The sequence below is a fragment of the Salmo salar genome, chromosome 11, assembly GCF_965601325.2.
Source record: "Salmo salar chromosome 11, fSalSal1, whole genome shotgun sequence".
NCBI classification, from domain to species: domain Eukaryota; kingdom Metazoa; phylum Chordata; class Actinopteri; order Salmoniformes; family Salmonidae; genus Salmo; species Salmo salar.
In genome coordinates this window covers 122,370,922-122,383,240 of record NC_138301.1, presented here as the reverse complement: position 1 = coordinate 122,383,240, position 12,319 = coordinate 122,370,922, and the positions used below count along the sequence as shown (strand labels likewise).

General features: G+C 46.2%; 1 protein-coding gene across 1 annotated transcript in view; it reads right to left on the bottom strand.

The window, feature by feature from the left end:
• The window catches only part of gbe1a (glucan (1,4-alpha-), branching enzyme 1a), a 148,024-nt gene that overhangs the window by 19,198 nt on the left and 116,507 nt on the right, over window positions 1-12,319 (bottom strand). The window contains exons 13-14 of the mRNA XM_014129886.3: window positions 8,241-8,428; window positions 4,369-4,499 (exon numbers count right to left, since the gene is read on the bottom strand). Coding sequence (XP_013985361.3) covers window positions 4,369-4,499; window positions 8,241-8,428 — 319 coding nt within the window. The remainder of the gene's footprint in view (window positions 1-4,368; window positions 4,500-8,240; window positions 8,429-12,319) is intronic.

The window sequence follows — 12,319 nt, the reverse complement described above, 5'->3', positions numbered from 1 at the left end:
CTACCTCCTCACTCTTCAGGGTGTGTGTGTGTGTGTGTGTGTGTGTGTGTGTCTGTGTGAGTGTGTGTGTGTGTGTGACAGAGAGCGAGAGTTGCAGTGAGAAGGCTGGATGGAAGGAAATATAACGTAAATATGAGCCTGCCTGGGTAAAAGCAGCTGGAAGACAGTTTTGGAGAATAGATTTAGTGAAGTCTGTGTGTGATACCATAGTGTGTGTTAAACCAGGACTACTGAACAGAGCTGTTAGGAAAGACCAGTTCAGCTAATGGGTAGCATGTTACTACAGTCCTGTAACACACACAGGCGAGAGCCAGGCACGTTCCTACATTGACCCACCTGGTGTGTGTGTGTGTGTGTGTGTGTGTGCGTCTAGTCCGATAGGCTAAAAGCTCCTTGGCCTAGTGGTTGCCCCTGGAGACCAGAGTCTGGATAAACACCAGCAGGGGATTTGATTGATCCTCGGCTACCTCTCTCCGTCTCTCCTCGGCTACCTCTCGCCGTCTCTCCTCGGCTACCTCTCGCCGTCTCTCCGTCTCTCCTCGGCTACCTCTCTCCATCTCTCCTCGGCTACCTCTCCATCCATCCCTACCTCCTCCATCTCTCCTTCCATCCTTAGATACCGACACTACTTAACCAAATGTATGTGGACACCTGCTTGTCAAACATCTCATTCCAAAATCATGGTCATTAACATGGAGTTGGTCCCCCCCCTTTGCTGCTATAACAGCCTCCACTCTTCTGGGAAGGCTTTCCACTAGATGTTGGAACATTGCTGCTATAACAGCCTCCACTCTTCTGGGAAGGCTTTCCACTAGATGTTGGAACATTGCTGCTATAACAGCCCTCCACTCTTCTGGGAAGGCTTTCCACTAGATGTTGGAACATTGCTGCTTTAACAGCCTCCACTCTTCTGGGAAGACTTTCCACTAGATGTTGGAACATTGCTGCTATAACAGCCTCCACTCTTCAGGGAAGGCTTTCCACTAGATGTTGGAACATTGCTGATATAACAGCCTCCACTCTTCTGGGAAGGCTTTCCACTAGATGTTGGAACATTGCTGCTATAACAGCCTCCTCTCTTCTGGTAAGACTTTCCACTAGATGGTGGAACATTGCTGTGGGGATTTTCTTCCATTCAGCCACAAGAGCGTTAGTGAGGTCGGGCACTGATGTTGGGTGATGAGGCCTGGCTCGCAGTCGCAGTTCCAATTCATCCCAAAGGTGTTCGATGGGGTTGAGGTTAGGGCTCTGTGTGGGCCAGTCAAGTTCTTCCACACCGATCTCAACAAACCATTTCTGTGTGGACCTCTCTTTGTGCCCAGGGGCATTGTCATGCTGAAACAGGAAAGGGCCTTCTCCAAACTGTTGCCAAAAAGTTGGAAGCACAGAATCATCTAGAATGTCATTGTATGCTGTAGCGTTAAGATTTCCCTTTACTGGAACTAAGGAGCCTGAACCATGAAAAACATCCCCAGACCATTATTCCTCCTCCACCAAACTTTACAGTTGGCACTATGCATTGGGGCAGGTAGCGTTCACCTGGTATCAACCAAACCCAGATTCATCTGTTGGACTGCCAGATGGTGAAGCGTGATTCATCACTCCAGACAACGCGTTTCCACTGCTCCAGAGTCCAATGGCGGTGAGCATTTCACCACTCCAGCCAACGCTTGGCATTGCTCATGGTGATCTTAGGCTTGTGTGCGGCTGCTCTGCCATGGAAACCCATTTCATGAAGCTCACGACTAACAGTTATTGTGCTGACGTTGCTTCCAGAGGCAGTTTGGAACTCGGTAGTGAGTGTTGCAACCGAGAACAGACCATTTTTACACGCCACGCACTTCAGCACTCTGCGGTCCCGTTCTGTGAGATTGTGTGGCCTACCACTTCGCGGTAGAGCCGGTGTTTCTCCGAGACGTTTCCACTTTACAATAACAGCACTTCCAGTTGACCGGTGGGCAGCTCTAGTAGGGCAGGAAATTTGACAAACTAACTTGTTGGAAAGGTAGCATCCTATGACGGTTCCACGTTAAAAGTCACTGAGCTCTTCAGCAATGAGACGTATCTTCAGTATTCACCTCACTGTGTCTTCGGTATTCACCCCACTGTGTCAATGAGACGTATCTTCAGTATTCACCTCACTGTATCTTCAGTATTCACCTCACTGTGTCAATGAGACGTATCTTCAGTATTCACCTCACTGTATCTTCAGTATTCACCTCACTGTGTCAATGAGACGTATCTTCAGTATTCACCTCACTGTGTCTTCGGTATTCACCCCACTGTGTCAATGAGACGTATCTTCAGTATTCACCTCACTGTATCTTCAGTATTCACCTCACTGTGTCAATGAGACGTATCTTCAGTATTCACCTCACTGTATCTTCAGTATTCACCTCACTGTGTCAATGAGACATATCTTCAGTATTCACCTCACTGTGTCTTCAGTATTCACCTCACTGTGGGGTAAGAAGGGGTGGAGGAAATAAAAAGGATGAAAATAAAAACGGCACTCAGAAAGCCTGCGAAGGTCTCATTATAACCAGTCTTACAGAGACTGAGAGAGGACCTTCAACCAGTATTTATGCTCTCCTGGAGCGTAGGGGCTTTCAGAGGACGATAGTAAAGAACAATAGAAGAAACGGAGGGAGCAAGTTTGAGAAAGAAAACAGAGGAGAGGAGTAGTAGGGAGCAGAAGGCCAAATAAGTGAAAAGTATTTTCTATCCGTCAGATCTCTCCCCCATCTCTCTCCCCCATCTCTCTCTCCCCCATCTCTCTCTCCCCCATCTCTCTCTCTCTCCCCATCTCTCCCCCATATCTCTCTCTCTCCCCCATATCTCTCTCTCTCCCCCATCTCTCTCCCCATCTCTCTCTCTCCCCCATCTCTCCCCCATCTCTCCCTCTCCCCCATCTCTCCCCCCATCTCTCCCTCTCCCCCATCTCTCCCCCCATCTCTCCCTCTCCCCCATCTCTCTCCCCCATCTCTCTCCCCCTCTCTCTCCCTCTCTCTCTCTCTCCCCCATCTCTCTCTCTCTCTCTCCCCCATCTCTCTCTCTCTCCCCCATATATCTCTCTCCCCCCCATCTCTCTCTCTCTCTCCCCCATCTCTCTCTCTCTCTCCCCCCATCTCTCTCCCCCATCTCTCTCTCCCCCATCTCTCTCCCCCATCTCTCTCTCCCCCTCCCCATCTCTCCCCCATCTCTCTCTCCCCCATCTCTCTCTCCCTCTCCCCCATCTCTCCCCTCTCTCCCCCATCTCTCTCTCTCCCCCATCTCTCTCTCTCCCCCATCTCTCTCTCTCCCCCTCTAATGCTGCTGCTAACAGTAGAAATACTGATGAAGTGAGTTGTAGAGATCCCAGCTCAGCTAATGCTGTTGCTAACAGCAACAGTGTATAAAAGGGAAGACATTAAAACTATGATATAACACATATGGAATCATGTAGTAACCGGAAAAAAAAGTGTTAAAACAAAAACACAATATATTTTAGATTCTTCAAAAGTAGCCACCTTTTGCCTTGATGACACTCTTGGCATTCTCTCAACCAGTTCAACCTGGAATGCTTTTCCAACAGTCTTGAAGGAGTTCCCACATATGTTGGATTGGGTTTATTGGTGCTAAAATACACCAGTTATGCTATTTTTGAACCACCAGGATGCTGATGTCATGCAGGCTGTAGTTTGTGTGTTCATGCTTTTTCATAACGACAAGATTGATGTCGGACGACAATAGAACAATCTCAACAATGTTGATAGACGTAATATAAACTAGACTTTAGTCATGAAATCTTTGATTGTTTAATTCACTACTGTCATACTCACTCTGTTTAGCACATGGCCTCACATGTGAATCCTTAAAGAGACGGGTGGGACTAAGGGTTTAGAGGTTGTGAACGATACTGAATGTGGTGTAGACAAAGAAGAGCTCTCCAGTAGGTACCAAAACATTCAAGGGTCATTTTCTCAACAGTGGGTTTATAAGTTTATCAACTTTCAAAGCAGAATAACTTTCCCATTGTTCCTCAACTGTAGTGTCTGATATACCATTTTCTAGCTCCGAGTCTCTACTTTTATCCAATGTAAAAAAAACACCATTGTTGCTACATGAGACGAATCGAGCCGATCGGTCACATATCCCACAACGAACCTCTTCAATACAACCTGTGTGTGTGTGTCTCCCAGTGTGTGTGTCCCAGTGTGTCCCAGTGTGTCCCAGTGTGTGTGTGTGTCCCAGTGTGTGTGTGTGTGTGTGTGTGTGTGTCCACCAGTGTGTGTCCGTGTGTGTGTCCCAGTGTGTGTGTCCCAGTGTGTGTGTGTGTGTGTCCCAGTGTGTGTATCCGTCCCAGCATCCCTCAGTAATAAAGGATACTTCCCGCTCGGACCGGCTGCTATGCGGTAGTCGCTGTAGCTGTTACTGGGGTGGAAGTTGAAAACAAACATAACGTTGGCTCTTTCAAACACGATGACTTTATCCTTCTCGTCTGCTGTGGTCATCAACACCTGAAGGAGAGAGGAAGAGGAGGAAGAGGAGGAAAGAGAATATATCATTGTGATACCTGCAGATCTCCAGTGACTGTAAAACCACTCTAACCTTTAAGTGTCCCGTCTTATTAGCAGAGTGTCCAACCAGTCAAACACCTGATTCAACTAGTCCTATAGGAAATGTAATAATATAATTGTACATTTTAGCCACTTATCCAGAGTGAGTGTTAGTTCACGAAAGGCTGTGTGGGTCGTACTCTACGGATGTTGTAGAGACAGGAACCTGCAGGATCGAGTCACAGCTTTGATGTTTGCAGAGAACGACAGGGTGTTGTCCAGGGTCACACCATACAGTGCCATTTGGAAAGTGTTCAGACCTCTTGACTTCAACATTTTGTTACGTTACAGCTTTATTCTAAAATTGATTCAATGTTTTTTTGCCCCCTCATCAATCTACACACAGTACCCCATAATGACGTCACAGTACCCCATAATGACGTCACAGTACCCCACAATGACGTCACAGTACCCCATAATGACGTCACAGTACCCCATAATGACGTCACAGTACCCCATAATGACGTCACAGTACCCCATAATGACGTCACAGTACCCCATAATGACGTCACAGTACCCCATAATGACGTCACAATACCCCATAATGACGTCACAATACCCCATAATGACGTCACAATACCCCATAATGACGTCACAGTACCCCATAATGACGTCACAATACCCCATAACGACAAAGCAATACCCCATAATGACATCGCAATACCCCATAATGACGTCACAGTACCCCATAATGACGTCACAATACCCCATAATGACGTCACAATGACATCACAATACCCCATAACGACAAAGCAATAGCAAAAACTGTTTTTTTGTTGTTGACATTTTTGCAAATGTATATATTTTTTTTACTGAAGTATTACATTTACATAAGTATTCAGACCTTTTACTCAGTACTTTGTTGAAGTACCTTTGGCAGCGATTACAGCCTTGAGTCTTCTTGGGTATGACTCTACAAGTTTTGCACACCAATGAAGTTGTAGAAACATCACAAGGATGATCAATGGAGACAGGATGCACCTGAGCTAAATTTTGAGTCTCAAAGCAAAGGGTCTGAATACTTATGTAATACTTATAAATCTGTAAATAAGGTATTTCTTTATTTTATTTCAAGGCATCACCGGCAACAACGTCGCCTATGGGCACAAACCCACCGTCGCTGGACCAGACAGGACTGGCAAAAATTGCTCTTCACTGACGAGTCGCGGTTTTGTCTCACCAGGGGTGATGGTCGGATTTGCGTTTATCGATGAAGGAATGAGCGTTACACCGAGGCCTGTACTCTGGAGCGGGATCGATTTGGAGGTGGAGGGTCCGTCATGGTCTGGGGCGGTGTGTCACAGCATCATCGGACTGAGTTTGTTGTCATTGCAGGCAATCTCAACGCTGTGCGTTACAGGGAAGACTTCCTCCTCCCTCATGTGGTACCCTTCCTGCAGGCTCATCCTGACATGACCCTCCAGCATGACAATGCCACCAGCCATACTGCTCGTACTGTGTGTGATTTTCTGCAAGACAGGAATGTCAGTGTTCTGCCATGGCCAGCGAAGAGCCCGGATCTCAATCCCATTGAGCACGTCTGGGACCTGTTGGATCGGAGGGTGAGAGCTAGGGCCATTCCCCCCAGAAATGTCCGGGAACTTGCAGGTGCCTTGGTGGAAGAGTGGGGTAACATCTCACAGCAAGAACTGGCAAACCTGGTGCAGTCCATGAGGAGGAGATGCACTGCAGTACTTAATGCAGCTGGTGGCCACATCAGATACTGACTGTTACTTTTGATTTTGACCCCCCCCCCCTTTGTTCAGGGACACATTATTCCATTTCTGTTAGTCACATGTCTGTGGAACTTGTTCAGTTTATATCTCAGTCGTTGAATCTTATGTTCATACAAATATTTACACATGTTAAGTTTGCTGAAAATAAATGCAGTTGACACTGAGAGGACGTTTTCTTTTTTTGCTGAGTTCGTATTGAGTGATCCTGTTTGTAAAACAGATCTGTTTTTTTGAGTATGGATTCAGTTCGACCAAGGATGGTGAGCCGCCAGAACCCAGGACAGGCGTAAGAAGTTGCATGCAAAGATTTATTTTTCCTTGGAGGACACTGAATTTGCGCTGCCATACTATGGTGTCGTAGGATTCTTCTGTTGCACTGCCATACTACGGTGTGGTAGGATTCTTCTGTTGCACTGCCATCATATGCTGTGGTAGGATTCTTCTGTTGCACTGCCATACTACGGTGTGGTAGGATTCTTCTGTTGCACTCCCATACTATGGTGTCGTAGGATTCTTCTGTTGCACTGCCATACTACGGTGTGGTAGAATTCTTCTGTTGCACTGCCATACTACGGTGTGGTAGGATTCTTCTGTTGCACTCCCATACTATGGTGTGGTAGGATTCTTCTGTTGCACTGCCATACTACGGTGTGGTAGGATTCTTCTGTTGCACTGCCATCATATGCTGTGGTAGGATTCTTCTGTTGCACTGCCATACTACGGTGTGGTAGGATTCATCTTACCATTTTGACAGTGAGAGGACTTTTTTCTTTTTTTGCTGAGTTTACTCCAGTACCCCTGGACATTGAATAAGGTACAAAAAAAACCCAAAAAAACCTGCTGGAGTCAAGAGTTCAAGTGGCCTGTCTACAGTCTGGACATCCCTGAGACGAAAGACTTCCTCCAGGGATAATGAGAAGGGGAAATACAGAGCCTTATTCCAAAGCAGGAAGGTAATTGTGCTAGACTTTATCAACTGGAGGGGCAATGGGAGAAATGAAATCAAATGTATTTATATAGCCCTTCTTACATCAGCTGATATCTCAAAGTGCTGTATAGAAACCCAGCCTAAAAAACCCCAAACAGCAAGCAATGCAGGTGTAGAAGCACGGTGGCTAGGAAAAACTCCCTAGAAAGGCCAAAATCTAGGAAGAAACCTAGAGAGGAACCAGGCTATGAAAAAACCTAGGAAGAAACCTAGAGAGGAACCAGGCTATGAGAACATGTGAAACAAGGGCCTCCTTGTACGTCACAGGAGTTTGCTCATTGAGAAGTCATGAGTAAAGTATATATGTAATAATAATAATAATAATAACTCAGACTTGACATAGACTCACATATTTAAGCAATAAGGCACGAGTGGGTTTGTTCTTATGCACGATGCAACGCGGAGTGCCTGGATGCAGCCCTTAGCCGTGGTATATTGGCCATATATCACAAACCTCAGAGGTACCTTAATGCTATTATAAACTAGTTTTCTATGTAATTAGTTCAGTAAAAATAACTTGTTTCATACCCGTGGTATACGGTCTGATATAACATAGCTGTCAGCCAATCAGCATTCAGGGCTTTAATCACCCAGTTTATAATTTAAGATAGACGAGAACCCCCCCCCACCCCCCCCAAAAAAAAATATAATGTTGATGAAGATAAGAAAAATGAAATGATTAAGTTAAAACAAATGAAATGTCTGCCTGCTTGTTACATTTACATTTTAGTCATTTAGCAGACGCTCTTATCCAGAACGACTTACATTAGTGAATACATACATTTCATACATTTCATTTCATGCTTTTTTTTTTTGTACTGGCCCCCCCGTGGGAATCGAACCCACGACCCTGGCGTTGCAAACACCATGCTCTACCAACTGAGCCACAGGGAAAGTCTTGCTTGTCTTGTCTCCTACCTTCTGAGAGGCCAGCCATCCATATTTGTCCTCCGTGAGGTTCATGTCTCTGTCAAAGGCGTAAAGCTGTGTGTAGCGTAGGTTGTTGTCAGGGTCTAGCAGGTTGTACTGACGACGGGCGTACTTATAACTCTCACCATTACCCTTCCTGGGGAAGTCCAGCCACTCTGGGTGGCCAAACTCATTACCTATAGAGACAACAACAACAAACACAGATCTTTACAGTGAGACATGCTCAAACAGACAGGGAGAGATAGACGAGAGAGAGGGGGAAGAGGGTCTACTAGAGAGAGAGAGGGGGAAGAGGGTCTACTAGAGAGAGAGAGGGGGGGAAGAGGGTCTACTAGAGAGAGAGAGAGGGGGAAGAGGGTCTACTAGAGAGAGAGAGAGGGGGAAGAGGGTCTACTAGAGAGAGAGAGAGGGGGAAGAGGGTCTACTAGAGAGAGAGAGGGGGGGAAGAGGGTCTACTAGAGAGAGAGAGAGGGAAGAGGGTCTACTAGAGAGAGAGAGGGGGAAGAGGGTCTACTAGAGAGAGAGAGGGGGAAGAGGGTCTACTAGAGAGAGAGAGGGGGAAGAGGGTCTACTAGAGAGAGAGAGGGGGAAGAGGGTCTACTAGAGAGAGAGAGGGGGGAAGAGGGTCTACTAGAGAGAGAGAGGGGGAAGAGGGTCTACTAGAGAGAGAGGGGGAAGAGGGTCTACTAGAGAGAGAGAGAGGGAAGAGGGTCTACTAGAGAGAGAGAGGGGGAAGAGGGTCTACTAGAGAGAGAGAGGGGGAAGAGGGTCTACTAGAGAGAGAGAGAGGGAAGAGGGTCTACTAGAGAGAGAGAGGGGGGGAAGAGGGTCTACTAGAGAGAGAGGGGGGAAGAGGGTCTACTAGAGAGAGAGAGGGGGGAAGAGGGTCTACTAGAGAGAGAGGGGGGGAAGAGGGTCTACTAGAGAGAGAGAGGGGGAAGAGGGTCTACTAGAGAGAGAGAGGGGGAAGAGGGTCTACTAGAGAGAGAGAGGGGGAAGAGGGTCTACTAGAGAGAGAGAGGGGGAAGAGGGTCTACTAGAGAGAGAGAGGGGGAAGAGGGTCTACTAGAGAGAGGGTCTACTATCACTACTTGTACTCCCTGTTCACCCATGACTGCTTGGCCACGCGAGTCTTCAACTCGAGTCTCCAACTCGAGTCTCCAACTCGAGTCTCCAACTCGAGTCTCCAACTCGAGTCTTCAACTCGAGTCTTCAACTCGAGTCTTCAACTCGAGTCTTCAACTCGAAATCAGCAAGTTTGTTGACGACAACAGTGGCAGGCCTGATTACCAACAATGACAAGACAGCCTACAGGGAGGAGGTGAGGGCCCTGTCGGAGAGGTGCCAGGACAACAACCTCTCCCTCAACGTCAACAACACGAAGGAGCTGATCGTGGACTTCAGGAGACGGCAAAGTGAGCCCGCCCCCCCCCCCTCCATCCATCCATCCATCCATCCACATGGCCTACAGAAAGTATTCACACCCCTTGCCTTTTGTTGTGTTACAACCTGTATTTATAATTTATCAAAATGTACATTTTGTGTCACTGGCCTATACACAATACCCCATTTCATCTTTAAAATAAAAAAATTAAAAATGAATTGATGTCAAATTAAAAGCTACATTGTCTCGTTTGTTAAGACAAGCCTCAATAAGTTCAGGAGTAAACATTTGCTTAACAAGTCACATAATAATTTGCATGGACTCACTCTGTGTGCAATAATAGTGTTTAACATGATTTTTTTGGAATGACCCCTCTACGGAAAGATGAAACTCTCAGGAACACGTTGGTGTTCTCCGTTTTACTCTACGACCCCAAACGAGAGTCTTGGGACTCGTCTGAAATCAGTACAACCGATATGCCAACTTCTGTCTGTAGACTTCAAAATCTAAAATTTTTAAATTCTAAATCAATTAGTTAAATGATCCTCGGCATCACCTTCTCAAAACAATTCCATATGCTGTAACTTAGACAGGAAATGGGTCTATAAGCGGTGGGTGGAGGTTTATATATGCTGTAACGTAGACAGGAAATGGGTCTATAAGCGGTGGGTGGAGGTTTATATATGCTGTAACTTAGACAGGAAATGGGTCTATAAGCGGTGGGTGGAGGTTTATATATGCTGTAACTTAGACAGGAAATGGGTCTATAAGCGGTGGGTGGAGGTTTATATATGCTGTAACGTAGACAGGAAATGGGTCTATAAGCGGTGGGTGGAGGTTTATATATGCTGTAACTTAGACAGGAAATGGGTCTATAAGCGGTGGGTGGAGGTTTATATATGCTGTAACGTAGACAGGAAATGGGTCTATAAGCGGTGGGTGGAGGTTTATATATGCTGTAACTTAGACAGGAAATGGGTCTATAAGCGGTGGGTGGAGGTTTATATATGCTGTAACTTAGACAGGAAATGGGTCTATAAGCGGTGGGTGGAGGTTTATATATGCTGTAACGTAGACAGGAAATGGGTCTATAAGCGGTGGGTGGAGGTTTATATATGCTGTAACTTAGACAGGAAATGGGTCTATAAGCGGTGGGTGGAGGTTTATATATGCTGTAACTTAGACAGGAAATGGGTCTATAAGCGGTGGGTGGAGGTTTATATATGCTGTAACTTAGACAGGAAATGGGTCTATAAGCGGTGGGTGGAGGTTTATATATGCTGTAACGTAGACAGGAAATGGGTCTATAAGCGGTGGGTGGAGGTTTATATATGCTGTAACGTAGACAGGAAATGGGTCTATAAGCGGTGGGTGGAGGTTTATATATGCTGTAACGTAGACAGGAAATGGGTCTATAAGCGGTGGGTGGAGGTTTATATATGCTGTAATGTAGACAGGAAATGGGTCTATAAGCGGTGGGTGGAGGTTTATATATGCTGTAACGTAGACAGGAAATGGGTCTATAAGCGGTGGGTGGAGGTTTAAGTCAATGCTATTGGCTCAGTGGTTCCTGAGAGAAGTCAATGGAGAGAAACTTTGTGACTCCCACACTGCTGCTGTGTGTGTGTGTGTGTGTGTGTGTGTGTGTGTGTGTGTGTGTGTGTGTGTGTGTGTGAGAGAGAGAGAGAGAGAGAGAGAGACAGATGGGAAGAGAGAGAGAGAGAGAGAGAGAGAGAGAGAGAGAGAGAGAGAGAGAGGAAGAGAGAGAGAGAGAGAGAGAGAGAGAGAGAACACAGATGGGGAGAGAGAGAGACGGGGAGAGAGAGAGAGAGAGAGAGAGAGAGAGCGAGACAGACGGAGAGAGAGAGAGAGAGAGAGAGAGAGAGAGAGAGCGAGACAGACGGAGAGAGAGAGAGAGAGAGAGAGAGAGAGAGAGAGCGAGACAGACAGGGAGAGAGAGAGAGAGAGAGAGAGAGAGCGAGACAGACGGAGAGAGAGAGAGAGAGAGAGAGAGAGAGAGAGAGAGCGAGACAGACAGGGAGAGAGAGAGAGAGAGAGAGCGAGACAGACGGGGAGAGAGAGAAAGAGGTGGATGTCTGGCTGATGTGTATGGCAGTGGCCTTGGATGTAATGACATCATTTCAGGTGGCTCGGAGTACATCAGGTCTCCACTGTGTTTATATAAGTGTTTGTACAGGACAGTTTCAAGTCAAATTCAAGGACTTTCAAGTACTTTTTCAAGAGCTAATATTTATTTTGAAGGACCATCAATTTGTAAATAGTTCTTTGTAATAGTTTCCTTACAAATTGGGACGGCAGGAAGCCTGCTGGTTAGAGCGTTGGGCCAGTAACCGAAAGGTTGCTGGATCGAATCCCCGAGCTGACAAGGTAAAAACAAATCTGTCGTTCTGCCTCCTGAACAAGGCAGTTCCCCGGTAGGCCGTCATTGTTCTTAACTGACTTGCCGAGTTAAATAAATGTAGAAGAAGAAAGAAAACACCTAGTCGCCACCAGATGGCAGTATAACCCCACAACCTCAAAATAAAATCTGTGATTTTTTAAAACAAATCACTAGTACCGTACAAGTGCAACTCAATAATAAGTTGTTTCACTAGTTCTTTAATATCGATACATGAATGGTAACTTAACTCAGTACTGATGTTGTAATTTGAGTAGTGAGGAG